General features: G+C 35.5%; 1 protein-coding gene and 1 long non-coding RNA gene across 3 annotated transcripts in view; one reads left to right on the forward strand and one right to left on the reverse strand.

Annotated features, from left to right (window-relative positions):
• LOC134758108 (uncharacterized) overlaps positions 1-27,895 on the reverse strand; it is a 189,739-nt gene that overhangs the window by 19,713 nt on the left and 142,131 nt on the right. For both annotated transcript variants that reach the window (XR_010132979.1, XR_010132980.1), the window contains exons 5-6: positions 21,366-21,425; positions 17,722-17,790 (exon numbers count right to left, since the gene is read on the reverse strand). This is a non-coding gene — a long non-coding RNA (uncharacterized lncRNA). The remainder of the gene's footprint in view (positions 1-17,721; positions 17,791-21,365; positions 21,426-27,895) is intronic.
• AADACL2 (arylacetamide deacetylase like 2) lies at positions 25-27,601 on the forward strand. Its single transcript, XM_004037861.4, has 5 exons — positions 25-271; positions 6,919-7,141; positions 10,386-10,455; positions 11,802-11,973; positions 23,279-27,601. Exons 1-5 carry the CDS (start codon positions 134-136, stop codon positions 23,879-23,881), a joined length of 1,206 nt encoding a protein of 401 aa, XP_004037909.2. The 5' UTR covers positions 25-133; the 3' UTR covers positions 23,882-27,601.

Genomic DNA, 27,895 nt, shown 5'->3' on the forward strand with positions numbered 1-27,895 from the left:
TAGCTTCATGTTGTGAAGATGATCATATCACCTGAGAGAGTTCCCAAGTCTACAATTGCTCTACTAGTTACTATTCAGTGTTTGTGAAAAATTTTAATCTCAGTACTGTGAAGAAGCTGGAAAAAGGGATATTATGGGGCTAAAAGCTCTCTGTTTGGGGCTGCTTTGTGTTCTTTTTGTCTCTCATTTTTACACACCCATGCCAGACAACATTGAAGAAAGCTGGAAAATAATGGCCTTGGATGCCATCGCTAAAACCTGTACATTTACGGTAAGGTTAACATTTATTTTTTCTGCTGGAAATTGGGATGACTTATTGACTAAAAATGGGTGCTTATGAACTCTTTTATTAATAGTATTAATATCACCATTTTGAAAGAACCATTGCTTGTTTGAGTAAATTAATTAAACAACATTAAGTAAATAAAACTCCCTATATCTGTGAGTAACAGTGAGACAGAATTCTCAATTCTAAGACTTTATGTCTAAACGTGACATGTATAAAATAAATTTATTGTGACATGTATAAAATAAATGGTATTGCTAAAGGAAAAGGCTTTGAGGTTTATTTGAGAACTTGACTTAAATTTGAACTTTCAGGGACAACCTAGTCCTGTAATTATCTTTTAGTTGTTTAGATACACATTATTGATATTTGTAACTCTTTGATATTAATTTAAGGCTCTTATTATTTAATGGCTTTCATTGTCCATCCTCAATTCTAAATTGCTGGTTTTCAGGCATTATCTGACTTGGCATGTGCAGAATGAATTATAAATTCATGCAAAAATAGCTCCTTTAAAAGGGAGAGATAGGGTTAGAAACTAATATTTTTGAGTTCTTAAGTTGTATAGGCTTTGTATAATATGTACTTCCATTGATTCCCCGCTATCCTGCAATTATTTTTATCAGGTTTTGGGGTTGGGGAAGAGATTGAGAAGAACATATGCAGGTAAAAAGTAACAACTCCATAATTTGAACTCTAAACTGTCTCATTTTGAAACCCATACTCTTTCTGCCAAGCCAGACAGCTTCCAGAAAGGGTAACAATAAGAGGCTCAAAGGAGAAGGCCCCAGAAGATGATCAGAAAAAAAGAGAGCAACCCATGGTATAAAAAGAAGAGGCTGGCTTATGATGCTTTGTACAGCAAACAGTATATTTGCTTTGTGAAACCACAGTCAACTCCTTCTGATGTCTGCTAATATTTTCCCCTGTAATCACTTCTAGAGGCTTACCTTCTCCATAAATTTTCTCCAATGCTCTTACTTCTTGAGTAAGCATAAGTGGGTAAGCAAGTGTCACTTCCACAGAGAAAATACTATGCTCCCTTTCTTGATTATCTAATTTGTATCTCAGGGCATTAACTTGTTTAAACCCTACTACAACCCACTGAAGTATTATTATTACTGTCATATAGACAAGGAAATTGAGCTACAGAGAGTAATTTTCTCAATGTCTATCAGCTAGTAAGTAGTAGCATAAGATGCTGGTTTAAATGGATGCAAACTTGGCTTTGACATTTACTGGCTACAACTTAAGAGTTTCTGCATACTTCCTCATCTTTAAATTATAAGGGTTAGCATGGTGGCTCACGATTGTAATTTCAGTACTTTGGGAGGCCAAGGCAGGTAGATCACCTGAGGCTAGGAGCTCAGGACCTGCCTGGCCAACATGGGGAAACCCCATCTCTACTAAAAATACAAAAATTAGCCAGCTGTTGTGGTGCACGCCTGTAATCCCAGCTACTGGGGAGGCTGAGGCAGGAGAATCACTTGAATCCAGGAGGCGGAGGTTGCAGTGAGCTGAGATTGTGCCATTGCACTCTAGCCTGGATGACAGAGCAAGACTCCTTCTCAAAAAATAAAAATTTAAATTAAAATTAAGAAAATAAAGTATAGTGGCTAGATGTTCTCAATTGCCCTGCAAATACCTTAATTTCCTTGGAATAATTGTAATAATAAAGATTGTTTAATGTGTTATTAACCATGTAATATTTAAGTTTTTCTATGAGTAAACTGTCCAGTGACATAACACAAAAGTCCTCTAGAAGCTGGTCAGGAATACCAAAGGCAGCTTTTTTCAGTGACATCAAATATGGAATTTAAAGGTTAGGAAAGTGCCCTAATCTTTTTGGAGTTGAAAGCCAAAAAATTTGGATTATTACTAGTGTGTTCATATGAAGATATTTAAAACTTTGGATTAAATAAAATGAACAATGAAAAAAGAAAACATGACAGCATGCCTACAAAATTTTTTTTTCTGAAAAAAATTTACAAATCAAAAATAATTACAGCGGCATAAAAAACTGCTAGTAAATTAGTGGGTTTTGAATAGGACAGCTCTCAGTCTAAAATACTAAATATTTGAGATTTTCCTTTTTTATATACGAGGATTTATCTTTTTTTTTTTTTTGTCTTTTACTTCAAGTTCTGAGATACATGTGCAGAACGTGCAGGTTTGTTACATAGGTATACATGTGCCATGGTGGTTTGCTGCACCTATCAACTCGTCATCTAGGTTTTAAGCCCTGCGTGCATTAGGTATTTGTCCTAAGGCTCTCACTCCCCTTTCCCCCTGCCTCCCGACAGGCCCTGGTGCATGATGTTCCCCTCCCTGTGTCCATGCGTTCTCATTGTTAGACTGCCATTTATGAGTGAGAACATGTGGTGTTTGGTTTTCTGTTCCTGTGTTAGTTTGCTGAGAATGATGGCTTCCAGCTCCATCTATGTACCTGCAAAGGACATGAACTCATTCCTTTTTATGGTTGTATAGTATTTCATGGTGTATATGTGCCATATTTTCTTTATCTATTCTATCATTGATGTGCATTTGGGTTGGTTCCAAGTCTTTGTTATTATAAATAGTGCTGCAATAAACATATGTATGCATGTGTCATTACAGTAGAAATATTCATAATCCTTTGGGTATATACCCAGTAATGGGATTGCTGGGTCAAACGATATTTCTGATTAAAGATCATTGAGGAATTGCCACACTGTATTTCACAATGGTCGAACTAATTTACGCTCCCACCAACAGTGTAAAAGCCTTCCTATTTCTCTGCATCCATGGCAGCATCTGTTGTTTCCTGACTTTTTTTTTTTTTTATTATACTTTAAGTTTTAGGGTACATGTGCACATTGTGCAGGTTAGTTACATATGTATACATGTGCCATGCTGGTGCGCTGCACCCACTAACTTGTCATCTAGCATTAGGTATATCTCCCAATGCTATCCCTCCCCCCTCCCCCCACCCCACAACAGTCCCCAGAGTGTGAATGATCGCCATTCTAAACACTTCTCTAGTTCTTTTAATTGCGATGTTCGAGTGTCAATTTCAGATCTATTCAGCTTTCTGATATGGCCATTTAGTGGTATAAATTTCCCTCTTAACACTGCTTTAGCTGTGTCCCAGAGATTCTGGTATGTTGTCTCTTCATTCTCATTGGTTTCAAAGAACTTTGTTATTTCTGCCTTAATTTAGTTATTTACCCAGTAGTCATTCAGGAGCAAGTTGTTCAACTTCCATGTAGTTCTGAGATTTTGAGTGAGTTTCTTAATCCTGAGTTCTAATTTGACTGTGCTGTGGTCCGAGAGACATTTTTTTTTTATTTTCATTTTTTTGTATTTGCTGAGGAGTGTTTTTTCTTCCAATTATGTGGTCAATGTTAGAATAAGTGCTATATGGTGCTGAGAAGAATGTATATTCTGTTGATTTGGGGTGGAGAGTTCTGTAGATGACTATTAGGTCCCCTTGGTCCAGAGCTGAGTGCAAGTCCTGAGTATTCTTGTTAATTTTCTGTCTCGTTGATCTGTCTGATATTCACAGTGGGTGTTAAGGTCTCCCACTAGTATTGTGTGGGAGTCTAAGTCTCTTTGAAGGTCTCTAAGAACTTGTTTTATGAAACCTGGTGCTCCTGTATTGGATGCATATATATTTAGGATAGTTAGCTCTTCTTGTTGCCTTGGTACCTTTACCATTGTGTAATGTCCTTCTTTGTCTTTGATCTTTGTTGGTATAAAGTCTGTTTTATCAGAGACTAGATTTGCAACCCTTGCTTTTTTTTTCCATTTGCTTGGTGAATCTTCCTCAATCCCTTTATTTTGAGCCTATGTGTGTCTTTCAATGTGAGATGGGTCTCCTGAATACAGCACACTGATGAGTCTTGACTTCTTATCCAATTTGCTAGCCTGTGTCTTTTAGGGCATTAACCCATTTACATTTAAAGTAAACATTGTTATGTGTGAATTTGATCCTGTCATCATGATGCTAGCTAGTTATTTTGCACAATAGTCAATGCAGTTTCTTCAGAGTGTCATTGGTCTTTATATTTTGGTGTGTTTTTTCAGTGGCTGGTACCAGTTTTTCTTTTCCATATTTATTTCCTTTCCATGTTTCTTTCCATATTTATTTCCTTTCCATATTTTCTCCTTATTTCCTTTTGTAAGGCAGGCCTGGTGGTGACAAAATCCCTCAGCATTTGCATGTCTGGAAAAGATTTTATTTCTCCTTTGCTTACGAAGCTTAGTTTGGCTGGATACAAAATTCTGGGTTGAAAATTCTTTTCTTTAAGAATGTTGAATATTTGTCCCCACTCTCTTCTGGCTTGTAGAGTTTCTGCAGAGAAATCTAGTGTTAGTCTGATGGGCCTCCCTTTGTAGGTAACCTGACCTTTCTCTCCGGTTGCCTTTACATTTTTCCTTTGTTTTAACCTTGGAGAATCTGATGATTATGTGTCATGGGGTTGCTCTTCTCAAGGAGTATCTTAGTGGTGTTCTCTGTATTTCCTGAATTTGAATGTTGGCCTGTCTTGCTATATTGGAGAAGTTCTCCTGGATAATATCCTGAGGTGTGTTTTCCAACTTGATTCCATTCTCCTTGTCACTTTCAGGTACACCAATCTAACGTAGGTTTGGTCTTTTCACATAGTTCCATATTTCTTGGAGGCTTTGTTTGTTTCTTTTCTTTCTTTTTTTCTCTAATCTTATCTTCACACTTTATTTCATTAAGTTGATCTTCAATCCCTGATATCCTTTCTTCCACTCGATTGATTCAGCTATTGATACTTGTATACGCCTCACGAAGTTCTTGTGCTGTGTTTTTCAGCTCCATCTGGTCATTTACGTTCTTCTCTAAACTGGTTATTTTAGTTAGCAGTTCCTGTAACCTTTTATCAAGGTTCTTAGCTTCCTTGCATTGGGGTAGAACATGCTCCTTTAGCTCAGAGGAGCTTGTTATTACCCATCTTCTGAGTCCTACTTCTGTCAATTCGTCAATCTCATTCTCCATCCAGGTTTGTGCCCTTGCTGGAGAGGAGTTGCAATCATTTGGAGAAGAGTCATTCTGGTCTTTGGAATTTTCAGCATTTCTGGGCCGGTTTTTCCTCATTTTCATGAATTTATCTACCTTTGATCTTTGAGGCTGATAACCTTTGGATGGAGTTTTTGTGTGGGGGTCCTTTTTGTTGATGTTGATGTGGTTGCTTTTTGTTTGTTAGTTTTTCTTCTAACAGTTAGGCTCCTCTTCTGCAGGTCTGTTGCAGTTTGCTGGAGGTCCACTCCAGACCCTGTTTGCCTGGGTATCACCAGTGGAGGCTGCAGAACAGCAAAGATTGCTGCTTGCTCCTTCCTCTGGAAGCTTCATCCCAGAGGGGCACCAGCTTGATGCCAGCCAGAGCTCTCCTGTATGAGGTGTCTGTTGACCCTTGCTGGGAGATGTCTCCCTGTCAGGAGGCACAGGGGTCAGGGAACCATTTGAGGAGACAGTCTGTCCCTTAGCAGAGCTCAAGCACTGTGCTGGGAGAATTCTCCTTCTCAGGATCAGCTGCTCTCTTCAGAGCCAGCAGGCAGGAAAGTTTAGGTCCGCTGAAGCTGCACCCACAGCTTCCCCTTCCCCCAGGTGCTCTGTCTCAGGAAGATGGGAGTTTTATCTGCAAGCCTCTGACTAGGGCTGCTGCCTTTCTTTCAGAGATGCCCTGTCAAGTGAGGAGGAATCTAGAGAGGCAGTCTGGCCACAGCCACTTTGCTACATGGTGCTGAATTCCAACCAGTCCAAACCTCCCGGCCTCCTTAGCACTGTCAGGGGAAAACCACCTACTCAAGCCTCAGTAATGATAGACCCCTCTCCCCCCACCAAGCTAGATCATCCCAGGTTGACTTCAGACTGCTGTGCTGGCAGTGAGGATTTCAAGGCAGTGGATCTTAGCTTGCTGGGATCCTCGGGAGTGGAACCCTCTGATCGAAACCTCTTGGCTCCCTGACTTCAGCCCCCTTTCCAGGGGAGTGAAAGGTTCTGTCTCACTGGAGTTCCAAGCACCACTGGGGTACAAAAGAAACTCCTGCAGCTAGCTCCATGTCTGCCCAAACAGCCATCCAGTTTTGTGCTTGAAACCCAAGGCCCTGGTGTTGTAGGCACATGAGAGCATCTCCTGATCTGCAGATTGCAAAAACCATGGAAAAGCGTAGTATCCGGGCTGGGTAGCACAGTCCCTCAACGGCTTCCCTTGGGTGGGGGAGGGAGGTCCCCTGGCTCCTTGCACTTCCTGGGTGAAGCAATGCCCCACCCTGCTTCTGCTCGCCCTCTGTGGGCTGCACCCACTGCCTAACAATCCCAATGAGATGAACTGGGTACCTCAGTTGGAAATGCACAAATCACCTGCCTTCTGCATTGCCCTCACTGGGAGCTGCAGACCAGAGCTGTTCCTATTCGGCCAGCTTGCCAGATATTTGAGATTTTCAAGGGCAAGAAGGTTATGCAATAAGATCTTTACAGTATTATTTGGAAATAATATTTTTAAATAGTCTATTTCTTTTTGTTTACCTTGCTTATTTTTTCTTCCTTTTTAACTTTCTTTTTAAATATATTTGGTGTTATTTAAATATCTAAATATTTAATTTTGTTTGTTTTGTTCTTACAGGCTATGTGTTTTGAAAATATGCGTATTATGAGATATGAAGAGTTTATATCCATGATATTCAGGCTGGATTATACCCAACCACTTTCAGATGAATACATCACAGTGACTGATACAACATTTGTTGACATTCCAGTACGATTGTACTTGCCAAAAAGAAAGTCAGAAACCCGAAGGCGAGCTGTAATATATTTTCATGGTGGTGGTTTTTGTTTTGGAAGTTCCAGTAAGTTCATTGTATAAGGAAAAAGTGTAGCTAGCTCTACATTTTTGATATAAGAACTATTTTATATAAATATACACACTTATACATACATCTATATATATACTTGTCTGGATATGGATAAGTATAGATATAAATATGAGACATCTAATAAAGAGACATAGACATATGTTTGGCAAATAATATTATGGGGATTTTAAATTCAGTTTTTGTTTTTTTTTTATTATCCTTAGCTTTCATATTGAATGAACATATATCAAAGGAAAATAGGATATAAAGTCAGTTATTAAACTTTTTTCTTGGGATCTGAATTCAGGAGCAGAAACATTGAGGGATGCAGATGTTTTAATTAACAAGTCAAAAGCATTTGCTATTGGTTGCTACAAGATCAAGTTTGCAGTTACTGATAACATAATAGAAATACTGGTAAGGCTTAGAATGCAGTTGTTAGTATTGACTCTAAAAAGAAAACACAAAATAGTACTATGTAATAATAAACTCTTCCCATAAAATCTCGGTTCCCTACTTGTCTTTTTAGGCATTTTTCTTACAGTGATTATTCAATAAATGTTTTTGTGAAGAAAAAAGACACACACATAGTGAATGAGAGGGACATCTGATGATCTCTAGAGGGATTATTATCCAAAATGTTCTAATCCATTTCTTTTATGTATTTTTTACCTTCTTAATGTTTTCAATACATTAGATTTCATCTATATTTCATCTATAATTTAATTTATATCATGCGTTAAAATGGTCGAATAACCTGCTTTCTTGATAAGATAAATACCAAGTTTGCCTCATTTCTCTCCAAAGAAATGCATTCATTCCACTGAAGTTTTTATGAGGTGTATGAAATATCCAAGTGTTCATATACATATTACCTAGGACTTGAGTAAGCACAAAAGAAATGGCCACTGACAGGAAAATATCACTTTGATTGAAAAATACTAAGAAGTATTCCTGATTATTAGGGTTATATCTCTTTTTACTGACATAGGCAATGATTGTGATCAGTAATTTCTAAAACTGTGAGAATTATTATTCAGGATATGACATTCCAACATTCTGCTTAGCTAAATTCTAGATGTCTTTTGTCAATATTTTGGTTTTATATTTACACATTATTTGTTTTCAGATCTCCCAAACATATGTGAATACACTGGAAAAGACTTAGATACTTTCTAATTTTCACCAAGAAAAAATAGACATTATAACTATTTTCTAGTATTTGCAAATTTTAATTTTCTTTCTTTTCCCCCTAGGCTTCCCTTTTGTCTTCTCTAAAACATAGCAAAGTTGCTTTGAGAACCAAGAAATATAGGAAAATGTTGCTCTAGTAGACTTTTTACATACTTTTGTGATCTTTGTTTTTCAACATTTATCCTCATATCTTTTTGTTTTTCAACATTTATCCTCATATCTTTTTGTTTCTATATGCATTCTACAGACACTATAACAATAAAAAGGCATGGAATAAAAGAAACAAGACCAGAGAGATTATATCAGCAAATATTCTATGAGTACAGACAGTTTGAGATAAAAATGGGAAACAAACAAGCAAACAAAAATATGGCTTTAATTCTAAGACAAAAAGGATTGGGAGATAAAAATGAAGACATAGATTTGAAATACATCACTGAGTGGCTTTAAAGGTTATGAAATGAAACTGGAAATAAGACCTCAAGGTCTCTGGATGAAACGGACTCCTTGTGGCTGATAAAGATACCCAAATTATGACACTAAGAGCTCAGTGTCCATAATGAGTGAGAAAAGGGTGGCCACACTTCACTTTGTTCCCAGAGAAGGCAGCTCCAAACATCCTGTTTGCGCCCCTGAGCTAAGATGTTTCCAAGCTGAAACACTTTGACTAGAAAACTCATCCCACCAGTTGCCTGAAAGGGGTATCTAACAGACTTTTGGTTTGGGGCTTGGAAACTACTCAATCAGGAATCAGCTGTTTTAAACTATTTGAATAAGTTTGAATCCTTTATTTACATATATATACCTGATTGTGATTGAGGGATGCCAGCTGATTCTCCATATTTAAGCCACAGACCCTCTTTTTGGTCTCTGGAGCACACTTTTGTTTTACATGGAAGGCTATGTCTCCCTAATCTGCAGATTTTTTTTTTAATAGAAATTAAAGCTCTCCCATTTTCTTCTGAAGATCTCATGGTCTTTCGTTAACAAGGTGAAGTTCAGAGAGTTCTTAGGTCTTGTACATTTTGGTCTTCATCTATGCATGGCCTTTTCTTGAAAATTAACTTAATCTTTAATAAAACATTATTTTTTTTCTATTTAAAAGACTAGGTGACTTACTTTCCTGTTTTCCAGGTTATATATACACCCTGTGGTTAGTTTTCACTTTGCAGTTTTGTTAATGTGCAAGAGAAAGTCCAGAGAAGTCTGGAATTTGATCACAACTCTAGAATTCTTTGGATTTCTAGGATCTTGTGGCAAATAAAACAGCAGCAGATGTTACAGAATTTGCCAAGGTGCTTGGCCAGGGCCCTGGTAAATAGGATATGTGGGGACCTGGGGAAAGATGTGTGTGTGTGTGTGTGTGTGTGTGTGTGTGTGTGTGTGTTATGTGTCTGGGGAAAGTCAATAGCTTGTACGTCAAGCATGTCAAAACTCATATGTATATCAAGTCTTCACACTGACCTGCCAGAGGCTCTCTCATATCTAGTTATTATTCCTTAGACTCTGTCTTAATGCCAATGTTATTGGACTATTTTATTATGTGGCATCTTCAGAGAAGACAAGAGGTTTTGAAGAACGATGTTTAGAGACTCAATACATACTATTACTTTCTTTTTCCTCCGACTTCTGAACCAGTTAAAAAATTACACACAGAGTTCACATAAATGCAAGTCAAACCATTACCATTATTTCAGATGAAGTAAAATGCACCAGGATACAAAGGGTCCTGGGAAGGGTCATTGTGTACAGACAGCAGATGTCAAGACGATATTACAATAGGCTGAGCCTATTCTGGTTGATCCTCCCCAAAATAATCAATTGGTGAAGTCATCCTTTTCCTCCTGGAGAGAGTGGCTGAAAAGACTAGGAAGGGGAGAGTGTGCCACGTGGATTAAGGTCCATCTGCTTGGAAATGGGGGGTGGAAATAAAAGCTCCTATGTGATATTCACAAACCACAGTTATTTCCACATTCATATCTGTAACTGTTTCTATAGCTTTTTAATTACAGGAAATACTTTGATGTTTATTTCTTCATTTCAGAACAGAGGGCTTTTGACTTCCTGAATAGATGGACGGCAAACACACTTGATGCTGTTGTTGTAGGCGTGGAGTAAGAATGATTTTTTTCTGGCTACTATGATTTTTGCCTTTACCATGTAGAGGTTTGATTTCCACATCAAGTCAGCTATGCTTCAAATATAATTTTTTAAATTAATATATTTTACTTGTCACCATTGCAACATAGACTGCTCCTCAAAGAGGTTCAGTGTCCTATTATTTTTCTGTGATTGTGAGACTATCTGAATTATACCCCAGAGTAAGCAGTTTTGGAAACACTTGCTCTAGACACGTAAGACTCAGGTCCTATAAGGCCCTAGTAGTGTCCCAAGTAACATAGCTGGACAGAAGGAAGTATATTAACTATTACACATTTGGGATACTGGATTGTATTTGAGCAGGCAAGAAAAGTTTAATTTCATAGCTTTTGAAGTAATCTAAATACTATTTTATATCTGTTTTGATATAATAATATGTTTGTGCCTGGCTTATACATTCTATCAAATCCCTAAAATTTGTGTTGTTCTTTGTCCAAAAAGTATAAATCCACTGCATTTTAAATAAAGATACCAACATCTTTTTGGTACACATCTATGTCTAAGCTACAAATTACTTAGAGTTTTCTAGATAGTTTATAATAAAATTCCAAGAACCCTATTACCAACATTTCATATTGGCTATAGAAATATACATGTTTTAGCATTCTGAAGATCAAAAAGAAAAAGCTCTATGAATTGACGGCTAGATATATTTTCCTGTCTTACTGGTCTACATACACTGGGGAAAAAATAATTTGTGCCCATGAAAAGAAGAGTGTGATAATTTGCCTTACAAATGAATTTACCAGAAATAAGCAAGCTCTCTGGCATATTTAAATTTTATTTATATATCAAAATTTTTATCTAGTAATAACTACTGGGTATTATCCATGATGAAGTATATGCACCGTCAGCTTATAAAATTTTTACCTAAATGTCCTTGATAAAATAGGACACTGCCTACAATATGCTCTCAGATCTGCAGCCTATTGTGCTTTTTAAACAAGCGTTTTTAAAAAAATGTTTGGATTACAAGTTACATTGAGAATATGATGTAAGCTATACACCATCTCCATTCTAAAATACACTTGGACTAAAATTTTTGCTTACAATTCCTAGGAAGTTCATAACACTCCCCTGACTCCTCACAAATAATTCCATTCATGGATTTTAGGTACAAGATTGAAAATCTTATACTTTATTAAAATAATTTTCATTTTAATCAAGAGTTAGTAGAAAACTTAGGCTTGATTTTTAGAAGACTGAACGATAAAGACTGGCATTAAATTGCATCTATTTGGTATTTGAGAATTAGATGGACAGATACAACCATAAATGCTTTATTATTCTTTCTTTAAAGCTATAGGCTGGCTCCTCGACACCACTTTCCTGCTCAGTTTGAAGATGGCCTTGCTGCAGTCAAATTTTTTCTTTTGGAAAAAATTCTTACAAAATATGGAGTGGATCCCACCCGAATCTGCCTTTCGGGAGACAGTTCTGGGGGCAATTTAGCAACAGCGGTCACTCAACAGGTACATTATATTTGTTTTTATGATAGGAGGCAGAAATTGAGGCTCATTTTTTTTTCTATAGATAATTCAGTTCTTCCCCCACCATTTGTTGAAAAGACCATTCTTTCCCATTGAATTACAGTAGCACTTGAGTAAACATTTATTTAACCTTAATGTGACTATTTCTGGATTATTTTGTTCCATTGATCTACATGTCTAACCTACTGCCAATACTACACTGACTTCAACTGTTCTTCTTTAAAAAAAAATCTAGTATTCCATATCTTTCCCATTAAAATATTAGATTATCTTATCAATTTTTAAAAAGAAAGACTAACTGAATTTTTATTAGGATTGCATTGAATCTATAACTTTGGGGAGGATTGACGTGTCAACAATATTGAGATTTCCAATTAATGTACATGGCATGTCTCATACTTTATTAGATCCTCTTCAATTTCTCAGCAATATTTTACTATTTTCAGTATAGAAATCATGGAAATCTTTTCTCAAATTTTACCCTGAGCTATTTTTTAAAATTTTTATTAAAATACTATTTTCTGAATGTTTATTTGGAACATATTGGAATTTGTAATTTGTAATTTATTTCTATTCTATATAGAAATACAATTGATTTTGATATTGGCCTTTTCCCATCATATCCTCAATAAACTCACTTATAACTCTAGTGTTCTGTGTTTTTTTTTTTTTTTTTTTAGTTTCCTAGGATTTTCTATATTTTCAATGACGAGAGACAGTTTTAGTTCTTGCTTCCCAGTACTTGTTCCTTTTAATTTTTCTTTTATTATTGCACTGTCTGGGGCCTCTAGTAAAATATTTAATATAACTCTCTTGCTTTGTATTTTTGGAGGAAATTTTTCAATATTTCATCAATAAATATAGTATTAACTGAAGGTTTTCATAGTTAGCTTTTGTCAGATTGAGGAACTTATTTCTACTCCTAGTTTGCTGATAGTTTTTGCATAAATGGGTGTTGAATTAGTCAAATGTTTTTATTCCAACTATTGAGATGATCATGTAATTTTTCTTATTTATTATTTTAGTGTGGTAAATTATGCCAATTGACTTTTAAATGTTAAATTATGCTTACATTCTAGACATGAGCCTTACTTGGTCTTGATGAATTAAAATTTTTATATGTTGCTGCTTTCCATTTGCTTTAGTTCATTAAATGTTTTGTATTTTTGAGATTAATCTTTATTTTTTAACACTTTTTGTCAGGTTTTTTTTTTTTTCTTTGAGATGGAGTTTTGCTCCATCACCCAAGCTGGAGTGCAGTGGCGCGATCTCAGCTCACTGCAAACTCTGCCACCTATCTTTGTCAGGTTTTGAGAGAAAAATTACACTAGCCTCATTAAATAATTTGGGAAGAATTCCAACTCTCTTATTTTCTGTTTTTTTCTCTTTTGTAAGGTTGTATGGAGGTACAGTTGAAAAGGAAAAATCATATGTATTTAAGATGTACAACATGATGTTTTGATATATGTATGCATTTTTAAACAATTAACAAAAGCTAAGTAACGTAATCATTACCTCACATAGTCACCATTTATTTTTTCTCTATGGTGAGCATGTTTAAGATCTGTCTTAGCAAATTTCGAGTACGCAGTATTATTAACTATAGTCAACGCACTTAATATTAGATCTCCAGAACTTATTCATCCAGCATAACTGAAACTTTGTAACCTTTCACCAATATCTCCCTGTTCTCCCCATCTCCATCCCCTTTCATCTATATCCCCAGCTCCTCATAACCACCACTCTACTATCCACTTCTAGGGGTTTAAGTTTCTTAGGTTCTACATATAAGCAAGATTATGCAGTATTTGTCTGACTTGTTTCATTCAGTGTAAGGACCTCCAGGTTCATCAATGTTGTCACCAATGACAGGATTTTCTTCTTTCTGGAGGCTTAATAATATTCCATTGTGTGTGTTTGTGTGTGCGTGTGTGTAGATACACACACACACACCAAATTTTCTTTATCCATTTATCCGGCTGACAAACAGTTTGATTCCATATCTTGGCTATTGTGAATACTGCTGCAATGAATATGCGAGTACAGATATCTCTTCACGTTACTGACTTTGTTTCCTTTGGATAGATACCTAGAAGTGGTATTGCTGAATCATCTGGTAGTTCCATTTTTAATTTTTTGAGGAAACTCCATACTGTTTTCCATAATGGATATACTAACTGACATTTCCAACAACAATGTAAAAGGGGTCCTTGTACATATGCCTACCCAGTTCTATTTCCCATTTTTTAAATTGGGTTATTTGTTTTCTTGCCATTTAGTTGAATTCTTTATACATTTTGAATATTAACCCCTTATTGAACCCATGATTTGAAATATTTTCTCCTATTTTGTAGAGTGTCTCCTCACTCTGTTGATTGTTTCGTTTTTAGTGCAGATGCTTTTTAGTTTGAGGCAATCCCATATATCTATTTTTGCTTTTGTTGCCTGTACTTTTGGAGTCATACCTCCCAAATTAGTGCTTAGACTAATATCAAGTCATTTTTCTCTAAGCCTTCTTCCAGTAGCTATACAGTTTTTTATTAAGTGTTAGACCTTTGATTCATCATTTTGAGTTGATTTTTGTATATGAAATGAAATGAGTGTCCAATTTCATTCTTCTGCATGTGGATATATGAGAATTCTCAACATTATTTATTGAAAAGACTGTCTTTTCCTTTTGTGTGTTCTTGGCGCCTTTGTCAAAGATCAATTGACCATTGCTATAGCTTGGTTTTTCCCAGTCAAAGCTCATGTTGAAATTTGATCCCCAATGTGGCAGCATTGAAAGACTGAGCCTAGTGAGAGGTGTTTGGGACAGGAGGGTGGATCCTTCGTGAATAGATTAATGCCCTTCAGAGAGAGTGAATTCTTGCTCTCCAGGGAATGAAATAGTTTGTCAGAGAGCAGATTATTAAAAACAATCTGGCTTCCTTGGTTTCTCTCTCTTGCTTCCTTTCTTGCCATGTGATTTCTTTGCACATGCAGATTCCCGGTTCTCTTTCAGCCATGAGTTAAAGCAGCCAGAGGCCATTATCAGATGCAGATACCCAATCTTGAAACTTTCAGCCACTAGATTGTGAGATAAAAAATTTTTAATAAATTACCCAGTCTCAGGCATTCTATTGTAGTAGTGCTAACTGAACTAAGACAACAATTTATTTCTTAGCTCTTTATTCTGTTCCATTGGTCTATATGTTTGTTTTTATGCCAGTACCATACTGTTTTGATTATTGTAGCTTTGCAGTTTATTTTGAAATCAGGCATTATGATGCCTCCAGGTTTGTTCTTTTTACTCAAGATTATATTGGCTATTCAGTCTTTTGTGGTTCCATATAAATTTTCTATTTCTGTAAAAAATACCATTGAAATTTTGATTGGAATTGCATTGAATCTGTACATTGCTTTGTGTAGTATAGACATTTTAACAGTATTAATTCTTTGGATCCAGAAACATGGTTAATCTTTTCATTTACTTGTGTCTTCTTCTATTTCTTTCATTAATATTTTATAGCTTTCTGTGTATAGATCTTTCTACCTCCTTGGTTAAATTTATTCCTGGTGTTTTATTTATGTACTTATTTTTGATGCTATTGAAATGGGATTTTTAAAAATTTCTTTTTAAGATAGTTTGTTGTTGGTATATAGAAATGCAAGTGATTTTTCTATGTTGATTTTGTATCCTGCAACTTTACTGAATTTATTTACTTGTACTAACAGATTTTTGGTAGAGTCTTAGGGTTTTCTATATCTAATATCATGTAATATGAAAACAGACTTTTTTTTTGTTTTTTGAAACAGAGTCTCCCTCTGTTGCCCAGGCTGGAGTGCAGTGGCGTGATCTCCGCTCACTGCAAGCTCCACCTCCTGGGTTCATGCCATTCTCCTGCCTCAGCCTCCCGAGTAGCTGGGACTACAGGCACCCTCCATCATGCCTGGCTAATTTTTGTATTTTTAGTAGAGACAAGGTTTCACCATGTTAACCAGGATGGTCTCGATCTCCTGACCTTGTGATCTGCCAGCCTCAGCCTCCCAAAGTGCTGGAATTACAGGCATGAGCCACTGCACCCGGCCCAGACTTTTTTACTTCTTTCTCATTTGGATGCTTTTTATTTCTGTTTTTGTTTTTTTTTTGTTTTCTTAATTTCTCTGACTAGGTCTTCTAGTATTTTATTAAATAGGTATAGTGAGAATGGGTATCTTTGTCTTGTTCCTGATGTCAGAGGAAAAGCTTTCAGCTTTTTATCACTGAGTATGATGTTAGCTGTGAGCTTGTCTATATGGCCTTTATTATGTTGAGGTACTTTCCTCTACATATAATTTGTTGAGAGTTTGTATAATGAAAAGATATTGCATTTTGTCAAGTCATTTTTGCATCTGTTGAGATGTTCATGTAAGTTTTATTCTTCATTCTCTTACTATGGCATATCACCTTGATAGATTTGTGTGTATTGAAACATCCTTGGGATAAATCCCACTTGAACATGGTGTATGGTCCTTTTAATGTGCTGTTGAATTCGGTTTGCTAGTATTTTGCTTATAATTTTTGCACCTATGTTCATAACGGAAAATTAGCCAGAATATCTTTGCCTTTCATGACCTCAACATTTTTTAACAGTGCTGGGGATTTTTCTGTGATGCTTACTCCTTACGTCAGCTTCCGCCACCTGTGCATCCAGGTTCCTAAGTTCACCTATGAGTCTCTGTTCATCACTTCCTCCACCTACGCATCTATGTTCCTAACGAATAGTTTGCCAGCCTTTTCTTATCTTTCATGATCTTGCCACTTTTCAAGAGTGCTGGTTTTTTCCTGATGTCTACTCCTTATGTCAACTTGTCTACCTTTCTATTTAAAAAAAAAAGATGAAACTAGTCTTCTTCAGACTTTTTGAGAAACACTGCTCTGTACTTTTTAAAATATGACTTTAGTTATAAAAACTTGAGCCAAAAGCTTACTCTAGGTGCCTATTTATTTTTTAAAATTTCTTTCCTCTTAAGTATTATAAGATTCAGGATTAGAGCACTAGAAGAAGTTTATATACGTACATATTTTTATATACATATACACTTGAAATATACGTTATACATACATAAGTATATATGCACATACATACATATACATGTACATATACATATGCTTATACGTATATATTAATCTATGACATCCATACACACAAAACCCTATTGTGAAACCAAAATTGTAGTGATAACAAAGCTTCACCTTTGGTTCTATACCTGGGCCTCCCTTCAACCCAACCTGTTCCATTTTAGTTGCCCTTCATGTTTAGAGCTCTAAGTAAATTTTCTTAGGAGAAAAATAAAAGAGGACTTCATTGCCAAGAAGAAAGTTTGCAAACCATTAGACATGTTGATTCCTTAGGACTCTTCCAGACAGAACTTATTTGCTATTTACTTGAAATAATGTCATTTATTTGAAAGATCTTACTGGAGTAAAATGAGGAGTATGATGGAGGGTAAAAATTGGAGAATGCCCTGCTTAGAGATTATTATACTAATTACTATGTAAAATTGTATAGCAGTCTGGTCTAAAATTTCATCTGAAACCGGTTTGGGGAATGTAGAGATTCTGAAAGCTGTCCAACAATTACCCAATAGTGATTAAGCAACATCTTACCATTCCTCTAATTTCTTGCACATTTGTAACATTTGCTTGGCTTTGCAAGTGTAGCAAGCACAACTGAAACAACAATTGGGCTTGATGTATTGGCTCACCTCTGTAGTCCCAGCACTTTGGGAAGCCCAGTGGGGAGGATTACTTGAGGCCAGGAGTTCAAGACCACTCTAGGAAAAATAAAAATAAAAATAGTCAGAGGTAGTGGTACACTCCTGTAGTCCCAGCAACTCAATAGACTGAGGCAGGAGGATTGCTTGGGCCCAGGAGTTCGGGGTTTGCAGTGAGCTAGGATCACACCACTGCAATGCAACATGGGTGACAGAGGAAGACCCTAATTCTAAAAAACAAAAAAGAAAAGAAAGAAAGAAAAAAGAAATAACAATTGGATGTAGCCATACAGATTTGTGAATATGTGATACCCTACCTTATAACTTTTCAGCAGGACAATACTTAATAACACAGGCACCAAACAGAGACGTGATTCTTAGTAAAATCTGTAGGGCAGCACAAAAGTGCACAAAAATCTAACACCATTCTATTTCTTAATTAATTATATAAGAACTTAGTATCTATTTAGACATTCTGATTTATCTGTTCAAAGGAAACAGTGTAGTATGCAGATGAACAGGCTGCAGAAGAACTCAGTGTACTTAATGAGCATTTAAAAAGGTGATTTTCTTTATCCTTTCCTATTTACTTTTGTGATTATACTTTATTTGTTCTTCATGGACTGCTAAACTTTCTATATGAATTACATATTCATTGAAAAGCTTTATTCCCTGTACTGTGTTTATTTTGGGTCATAAGAATCAACTTTTACTTTGAAATTATTATAGAGCTCATTTTTTCCAATGTCTCATGATCCTGTGATTGATAATATGTTATAGATTATGGCTTTAAAAATTCGGTATCAATAATCACCAGAGGGATATATTTTAAAAAATGACTCATCTGTTTCAATTCACATTATAAAAGGATTTTCTCATGGATTAGGACGCATACATTACCCTGTCATTTTCTCTTGTGGACTTGGTCCACTTTTCAATTGTATTCTTATTATTGAGAAGAAATGAATATATTTAACCTATTATTGCTAGATTTCCTGGCAACATCACATGATGTGTTCTAAAATCACTGATGTGGCTTGCTGGTCACAACGATCTGGATGATCACTATAGCTTAGAAAACTCTTGTGGACATGGTGCCTTAATCTTTAATTAAGAGGAAAAACTATTTCTAAACTTTAATCATATCACTTAAATCCAATTTCATGGCCACATTTTATTTTAAAAGAATGTATGCATTGCTCTTATTTAGGATCAGAGATATTCTTTTTACTTTCATAAAACAATGGGAATTGATTTGATATTTTGAAGTAATTAGTAAGTCCTACTCTCTTAGATATTCTAAAAAATAAGTATTTCAATGTAGGTAATTTAAAGAGGAAGCTGTGATATGCAATAGCTCTACTTATTTAGGTTTATAGCTTTGGTCTTTCTAAATATACTTTTGCTTCTAATTTGTATCATTTGTCATAAGGTGGTAATAAAGCCTTATGATCTTATTTATAATAATATTTCTATGGCATCCCATATTTCTATGGCTATATACGATATTACATATGTGACACTTCTTTAAAAAATATAAAAAACTTTAAAAACAGTTTAATAGCAAATATTAATCAGAAATTATAATTAATGGTGATGATTTTTAGAAAAACATGATTGACATGCAGCATTCTTGGACATGGGATGATGGGATGATGTCCCATACACAGATAGTATGTATGTTAGTTTCTGTTATTTTGTTTGTTTACCTCTGTGTAATCACAGCATATCAGTGTTATAGAGGTCACCTGAAGTCCATCAGAAGCAGAAATATCTGTCTTCTTTTACTTGCACCTGGAAGTGGTATCACTGTGAGTCCTGCACTTCTGAGTGATATAATCTGTTTTACTGTCACACTTTTAGGACATAAAGTGGGAAGTGGGATTTTAGGGGAAGAATAAAGATCAGGAAAGGACAGGATTAATCTGCAAGGAGGAGAGCAGGTTGATTATCTTGGACTCTAGCCCATGTGGGAGTTTTGCAGTTTCCAGCATGGTTGGAACATGCGTGCTAGGATGAGGCCAAAAAATCCTCCCATATTGGAATTTCTTCATGGTGGTTCATAGTTTATTCAGATACTCATTGGCTAGTTGTGTATTGTTGGAATCAAGTTTGGAGTTGTTAGGGGTAGTTGATAGAAAGGAAAATTAGTGGGGATAGCAATCACAGTTTCTATGAAGTTGAGTGCTCTGGGTTGAAAATGACAGATATGAAGTTTGGTGAACAATACTTACCATTAGCAATGTAGGAACTCCTCAAATAACAAGTTAATATTTTGTCTACATCCATCCTTCCATGGATGACAGGCTATGGATAAGTTGGTGTGGGCATGCAGGAATTTGAATAACACACACTCAAACCAGGGAGCTAGATGGTAGGGTATCTTGTGAACAAGTAACTGGATTGAGAAGGGTAGTAGATGATGGGGGGCAAAGTGCAAGGGCCGTAATATGTTCCCTTGGCAGCGGAAACTATTATTCTCTAGGAAAGTGCCATGCCCTTTGAATGGTCACAGGGCACTTGGGAAATGGGAGAGGATTCAGTAATGCCTCAGACTGTCTGGAGTTGACTTTATGCCAAGCGCAGGTGTCCATGGCAGATTACTGCTTTGAATGGGCTTTGAAGCAGTTGAGTCATAAAATGACACAGGACATGAAGTCATGGATCATCCCTTCTCTGACTTTGTTACCAGCTTCCTTTCAGCCACCACTCCCAATTCATGCTGTCCAGGAGGGATGTTTGTGAATGAAAAAAACTGATGTAGGAGTGAAAATCGTGCTGGTCCACATGTTTACTCCAAGCATTTTAGCATGGCATAGAAGCTTTTCATGAACTGGGTCCCAAATTTTGCTCTCAAAAGTATAGACTTAGGAGACCAGTCTTCATCATGGTATAAATAAGTTACTTTCTTGATGACAATAATACCGGTGGCATGGCCTATAACTTGAAAAACACGGCCTATAACTTGAACCAATTAGAGATTCAAACTGGGGGACTTAATAAGGGAGGGGCAGAGCAAATAATTTATATGAGACAATTTTACTGTAAATACCATAAGTTTAGGATTAATGATATTTAATTATAAAAGGAAAGTTCAAATGCATACTATCCATTGTGTTTTCATGAAAATAAAGTTCATTGTTGAAAAAGATTAAGAATAAGGATGGGCTTTATTGAAGCTCTTCCACAACCTTTAAGTTACTTAGCTATCCAAAGGTCTTTATTATATTGGAAATATAATAAAAAGGTAAATAGAAATTTGAAATACAGTTACCAGTGTCTAAACTCTAAGGACATTACCGTGAGCCAGATATGTTCTCTCAAATTTTGACCTTTTACTTTTTCATTCTTGTTCTTTACAAAGTAATAATATCCTGAGATGAATGTCACATTTTTTTGCACTCAAGTACATATTAGTTACCCACAAAATCAGAAATACATATCCATTTCTTCATGTCCATTTTATAGAATGCTCCATTCTAGGCTTGTTTTGGTTTAGTATTAATGTTTATGTGCACTTTTGAACTTTGCTTAGCTGGCTGTCTTTGAGACCATATAGGTCTAGGAGGAAAGAACTAAGCTACAGATACGTCAAACAGATATGTCAATAATTCAGCGTTACTGTTGGGACCTACTTGTTTTATACTTGTTACTGTTTCTCGGATCCTATTATTCCTGGCTCCAGATATAGTGTCCTGTTAAAAGAATTATACATCAGATATTATATAGTTTATAATATTATGGTTTCCATATTATTAAAATATTCATTTTTCTATTATTTTCCCATATGATATTAATGACTTTATTATCTTAGGCCCAGTAAGGGGTACAATGACAACTTAGGTATCATGTCAGTGTTTGTGAAATTCAAAACCAAGTAGAAAGATTAATCATGTACATTTTTGTATAATAAAGGAAAAGTGACGACTGGCCTTAAAGAGGTAATAGAGATTTGGGAATTTAAATAAGAAGAGTTTCCTTTGATCAGGTATTTACATGCAGAATCACACATATATGCTTTTGAGTATATATAAAATGTGTAGAAAATATCTGAAACACACCTGATAAATAACATAGTTGTTAAGACTATGGCAAAATTGCCAACCTCAGAGAATCTGACTCAGGTGCTTTTCCAATATCTTGAAGAGAACTGACTTTAGCATGGGTTTTGAAGGAAAAAAGCCTTGAATGGCAAAGTAACAAATGACATAATGGGGAACATAGAGATGGGAAATACTGACACATTTGTTGAAGTGACTTATTTCATATGGCATTCCAGAAAGGAAAGTTAGGGTCAGGCAAGGTTATTGATGGACACTTTTTGACCTGTCCCTGTTTATGTGTTCTCTGTTTGTTTTTTTCCTAGATTAGCGAGATTGAGAGTAGGATGACTGAGGGTGGGCTATTGATAGCAATCTTTGATTAGTAAATTATCTACCTAAGTGCATGGCAGAGAGATTTGGGATCTAGGAAAGTTTCTGTAAGATAACTTTGTTTTGGCTCATTTTCATTCTACACTTATTAAACCTCTAGCATCTTGGAAGTACACTGTAGAGATGGTAGGATACCATTTCCCTTTCTGAGGTACCTCTTGGATTTCAATTTAGTTTTTCCTTTCAGTTCAGCCAGCCACTGTGGTGACTAGGTGACTTAGAGGTACATCCTGTGGTCCTGAGCTTTTCACTTGTAGCAGCAGCAGGTATTTTCATTTGTCCAGATCCCAGACTCTAGCCAAGGCAATAGCTCTTGGGAGATTAATTCAACGTTGTCTCCTGCAGTCTGCAGGGTCATAGGTGAGACCTCAAATGCCTTTCTCTTTGAAAAAGAAAAGGCACTCCTTATCAACTACTTCACATTTTATCCTTGCATATCAGACTTGTGCACATCGATTTTTTCATAATTTTCTCCCTTTGTTTCTCCAACACTGCATCATTCTCATAAGATATCTGTTGATTGGCCTTTTTGTTCTTCACCTTGGTCCATGTGCTTTTGCATTGGGATAATGTTTCTTAAAAATTATGGTATGATGTTGGTAATGTCCACCTTGTTTCCAAAGAATATATTCTAAAAATGTTTAAGATTTTTTTTAGATTCTATAATGAAATAATATGATATAATAGCTATATTTATTTCTTCCACTCACTCTGGTTACTTTATTTAAGAAGGATTTTTACAAACCTATATGTACTGCCAATTCCCACTAGAAATATCTTTAGAATTGGATCATTTTCATTTGTGATCTTTGACCAAAAAATCCTGTGTATCTCTCTCACCTTGTACATTCTCTTTCTGTCTCTTTCCTTCTCCTCTCTTATACTTTCTCCTTTTTTCCTCACACACAAAATCAATATTTTTTAAAAGCTTAAATTTAAATTGGTTTGAATTTTTTTATGCCATGGTAATATATTATAAATATTATAAAAATAATTATGATATATCACATCAATTTATGTAGATTTGTTTATCTTATGACTGCTAGATAATTAAATTTTTTTCTCCTGGTATTTTGGAAATGTTTGCATTACAGAATATTACCATATATTTTCAGGTGCAGAATGATGCTGAAATAAAACATAAAATCAAGATGCAAGTCTTACTTTACCCTGGCTTACAGATAACAGATTCTTATTTGCCATCTCACCGAGAAAACGAGCATGGTATAGTTTTGACCAGGGATGTAGCCATAAAACTCGTGAGCTTATATTTCACCAAGGATGAAGCACTTCCCTGGGCAATGAGAAGAAACCAACACATGCCTCTGGAGTCAAGACATCTGTTTAAGTTTGTTAACTGGAGTATTCTTCTTCCTGAGAAGTATAGAAAAGACTATGTATATACTGAACCAATTCTTGGAGGACTTAGTTATTCATTGCCAGGACTTACAGACAGCAGAGCATTACCCTTGCTGGCCAATGATTCTCAGTTACAGAATTTGCCACTAACCTATATTCTTACTTGTCAACATGATCTCTTAAGAGATGATGGACTTATGTATGTTACAAGACTTCGAAATGTTGGAGTCCAAGTTGTTCATGAACATATTGAGGATGGAATTCACGGAGCTTTATCATTCATGACTTCACCATTTTATTTACGTCTAGGTCTTAGGATAAGAGATATGTATATAAGTTGGCTGGATAAGAATTTATAAATATGTGATGTGTATGTATAGCCCTTACATAGTGGATTGTAATTTGTGATATTTTGTGGTTTTGGAGCAAAGAACAATGTCATTTGAGTTATCTAAATCTACATTTGCAATATTTGTAGCAGTTAATGTGTGTCCTTGAAGAGTTATTAAATTTTCTGACTTGCAGACCCTGAATATGTAAAATGTATGTAATCCTGCCTATTTTCTCCTTACTTATAATTTATTATAATTATGTTGGTTCTAATAAGAACCAATGCTTATTAAAGTTGAGAAGTAAGAGTGGTTATTGGCAAATTAAGCAAGATACTTTCCAGATAGGCACAGAAATTGTTGTAGTGAGTGGGAAGAGGAAAAAACATGGAACAAACTTGCTGCTAAAAATATATGGAAACCACCGGACTAAATAAACCCTAAGGACCCTATATTAGTTTCCTGTGACTATTGTAGCAAATTACTACAAATTCAGTCGCTTAAAACAACAGATATTTATTCTTTTACAGTTCTGGGGTCCTAAAGCATGAAATTAGTATTAACTAGGCCCAAACCAAGTCACAGGCAAGAGACATGACTCCCTTGGAGACTCTCTAGAAGGTGCTCTTTGCCTCTTTTAACCTCTGGTGGCTGCCAGTATTCTTTGACTATTGTTATATCAGTTTAATCTTGAAGGCCAGCATCTTCCAATCTCTTTCTGCTTCATCTTCACATTGCCTTCTTCTCCGCCTGTGTCTAATCTCCCTATGGGCTTCTCTTAGAAAAACACATGTGTTTACATTTAGGAGGGTCCACCTGAATAGTCTAGGATAATCTCTGCATCTCATGATCCTCAATTTAATTGTATTTGCAGATTTCCCACCCTTTTCTATATAAAGTAACCTTCAGAGATTAGGATGTAGTTATCTTTTGGGAGGCCATTTTTTTAAAAATATTTTCAGTCAAATTTTATTTTTTAAAGGAGGCAGCAGATCAATATTATAATTCAAGAATCTGATCTAAATACGCATTCAATAATGAAGAACATTTGAGTATGGACTAAAAAAGCTTCTCCAAAAAACTTTCAAATATATCATCTCGAATTACCTAAAGAATAAATCACTTCTGTAGCCCTTTTGTTGAGTGGAATCATAAACAAAAAACTGAAAATTTATTGCTATGAAAACAGATCCATGGTACGATGTTATAAATTTTGAGTATTAAGCATAGTCAGTTGAATCCAACTAAGAAGTTAAAAATGTAGTAAGAAATGTGTATATGTATGAGTACGTGCATGTGTGTGGGAAAAATCTACCATCCAATTGACCCAAAAACAACTTACTCAGTTGGGACCAGACATTTTTCTCAATTCTCCATTATTCAGAAGGCAATTAAGAATTACAATTTCAACAGTCCACAAACAAGATTTTTTTAATGTAGAGAGAAATTAATTATGTTCAAAGAGCCCTTTTTCTTTCACTCAATTTCAGTACCCCAAAGCTAAAAACGCAAACATGACTATGACAAATGAAAATAAGTGTCATGGGAATCTGTTTTTTTCCTCTGAGAAATAAAATCGAAATGGAGATTTGATACTATATGCTATACTACATACACTAAGAATATTGTATTTTTCATAATTCTGATTTAATCTCCTTTAAACTTGATATATTTTAAAATTTGTAATTTGTTTTTCATGATACTGAATCTGGTTCCAGTTCTTTTTCATCATTTAATATACTGGCTACCCGTTCTAATTAGGAAAACAAGTCCTAGAAATCTCTTCATTTTGACAGCATGTGCTGATTTGTAAGCAAATCATTAAAAATGCAGCTCTCTAGGAAGCACATTTTGTTGACTGTCCTATTGTCTGAACATTTTCACAGTGATTCCTGACTAAAAATCCTTTTAATTTTGTAAGCACTACACTAGTGTGTCATGTCACTAGTATGTACTTTCAAGCCTTTAAACAGAAAGGATGGCTCACAGCTAGATAATAACTAAGTTTGTTTTCGTTTTTGAAAAAGTTTGTATCTTGCAGAGCAGAAAAGCACTTCTTTTTTTGCTACATAAGTATGTGGTAGAAATGTATGCTAAGGTAGGCCAGTCAATCCTTCTTTATTTATTTTGTAAATTTGGTCCCAGAATATTTCTGGAAGGAACCACAGCTAGACTAGCTTCCATTGCAGTCCCTTACCTCACTAACTTCTTTTGTGGCTTTATCCAGGCACTGTTACTGTTTGTATGCTAAAGGGTTCATTTCACTGGGTCTTACTTTCAAAGTTTGTTCCCTTTTGTGTGGTGGCATGAGCATTGTGATCAAGCCATTAAGTTTGGAAACAACTGAATGAAAGTCATCTGTTATAATGTATTTTATTTTATTTTTAAATTTCATTTTAAATTGACAATAATTGTACATATTCATGGGATACATAGTGATGTTTCAATACATATCATGTATAGTGATTATATCAGGGTAATCGGCACATCATCTCAAACATTTATCATTTCTTTGTGTTGGGAATGTTCAATATCTTTTTTTTAGCTGTTTGAGATTATGTAATATATTATTGTTAACTATAGTCATCCTACAGTGGTATAGAAACTACCTAGCTGTAATGATGTATCTTTTAACAAATCTAATTTATTTCTTGACAGTATAGGGGAAGACTTGATTACACCCCATGGCATTACAGCTAAAAATTCCAACGTTTTCAGTCTCTTTGTAGCTATGTTATCCAGACATTGATTTGTATTTACATCTCATCTTCCTTTCTAAGAGAAACTGATGCAGAACCTGGGAGTCAAATTTAATATTCTCTAGGTACCAAGGCAAGGGTTTATGTTACAGTTTGTGTACTAGTCCAAGTCCCAAGTTGTGACGATACAGCTCCATAACCTACCTTTATACCACCCAGGAAAAGTATACAGAAGAAATTCTTGACTTCATCTATCCGAATTTCTACAAGTCATCTGTTATTTTTACTGACAATCTGCCTGTGTCTCCTGGAAACATAAGGTGTAGGTTTCTGACACATATATCTAACATGCAAAGAAGTAACAATTTCCAAAATACCTCCAAACAGCGCCACATCCTAAAGGAAATTTCTAGGTTTTTCTGCTGAAATAACCATTCCAGCATTGTGTTTGTTTGCTAGAGCTGCTATAACAAAGTATCACAACCTGAGTGCCTTAAATAAACAAAAGGAATTTATTACTTCGTGGTTCAGAAGGCTAGAAGTTGGAGATCAAGGTGTCAGCATACCATGGTCCCTCTGAAGGCACCAAGGATGGATCTGTTTCAGGACTCCTGGCCTGTAGCAGCATAACTCCAATCGTCACATGATATTCTCCTGTTGTATGTGTTCTTCCCCAATTTTCCCTTTTTATAAAGATAGCAGTCAGATTAGATTAGGGCCTATCCTAATAACTTCATTTAACCTGACTGTCTTTGTAAAGACCCTATCTGCAAATAAAATCACATGTAAAGTATTGGGGCTTAGGACTCCAACATATAGATATGTTTTATATATATGGTGAGATATATATATATTTATATATGGTGATATATATATTTATATATATGGTGATATATATTTATATATATGGTGAGATATATACATATTGTGAGATATATATATATAAATATATATGTATTTGGTGGAACACAAAAGAACATCTAGCAAGTATCATATGTTCCAATTTCTTAAAAGTAAATAAAGGCCTTGTGCCATTGGTGGTGTTCTGAAAGGAAGAGTCCATCAATTTTCCTTCTGTGCATTTCTCTCTGGGGAACAGGATACCAGCAAAAACTGAGCTGCTAGCTGAATACAGCATAGGTCATATCAGAGCCTGCCGTGAGCTCAGAAGTACCCTCATGGATCATGTCAATGGTAGAACATAACACTCTTCTCCTGTCATGTTTGAGCCTATTGTACCCTCACCATCTACGAAGAAAATCACTTGCCTTGAGACACAGCAGCTCCTTTTAAATCTAGTTCTGATTAATGCAGAAAATTGTTCCATTTGGATTATGTGAATCCA

This window comes from Gorilla gorilla, chromosome 2 (genome assembly GCF_029281585.2).
Source record: "Gorilla gorilla gorilla isolate KB3781 chromosome 2, NHGRI_mGorGor1-v2.1_pri, whole genome shotgun sequence".
Lineage (NCBI taxonomy): Eukaryota > Metazoa > Chordata > Mammalia > Primates > Hominidae > Gorilla > Gorilla gorilla.

Bases quoted from the DNA above. Each gene is read 5' to 3' on its own strand.
- AADACL2 (XM_004037861.4), top strand. From the start codon at position 134: ATGGGGCTAAAAGCTCTCTGTTTGGGGCTGCTTTGTGTTCTTTTTGTC. The intron at 272-6,918 runs GTAAGGTTAACA...TTGTTCTTACAG, and splicing joins CTAAAACCTGTACATTTACG to GCTATGTGTTTTGAAAATAT. The intron at 11,974-23,278 runs GTACATTATATT...ATATATTTTCAG, and splicing joins CAACAGCGGTCACTCAACAG to GTGCAGAATGATGCTGAAAT.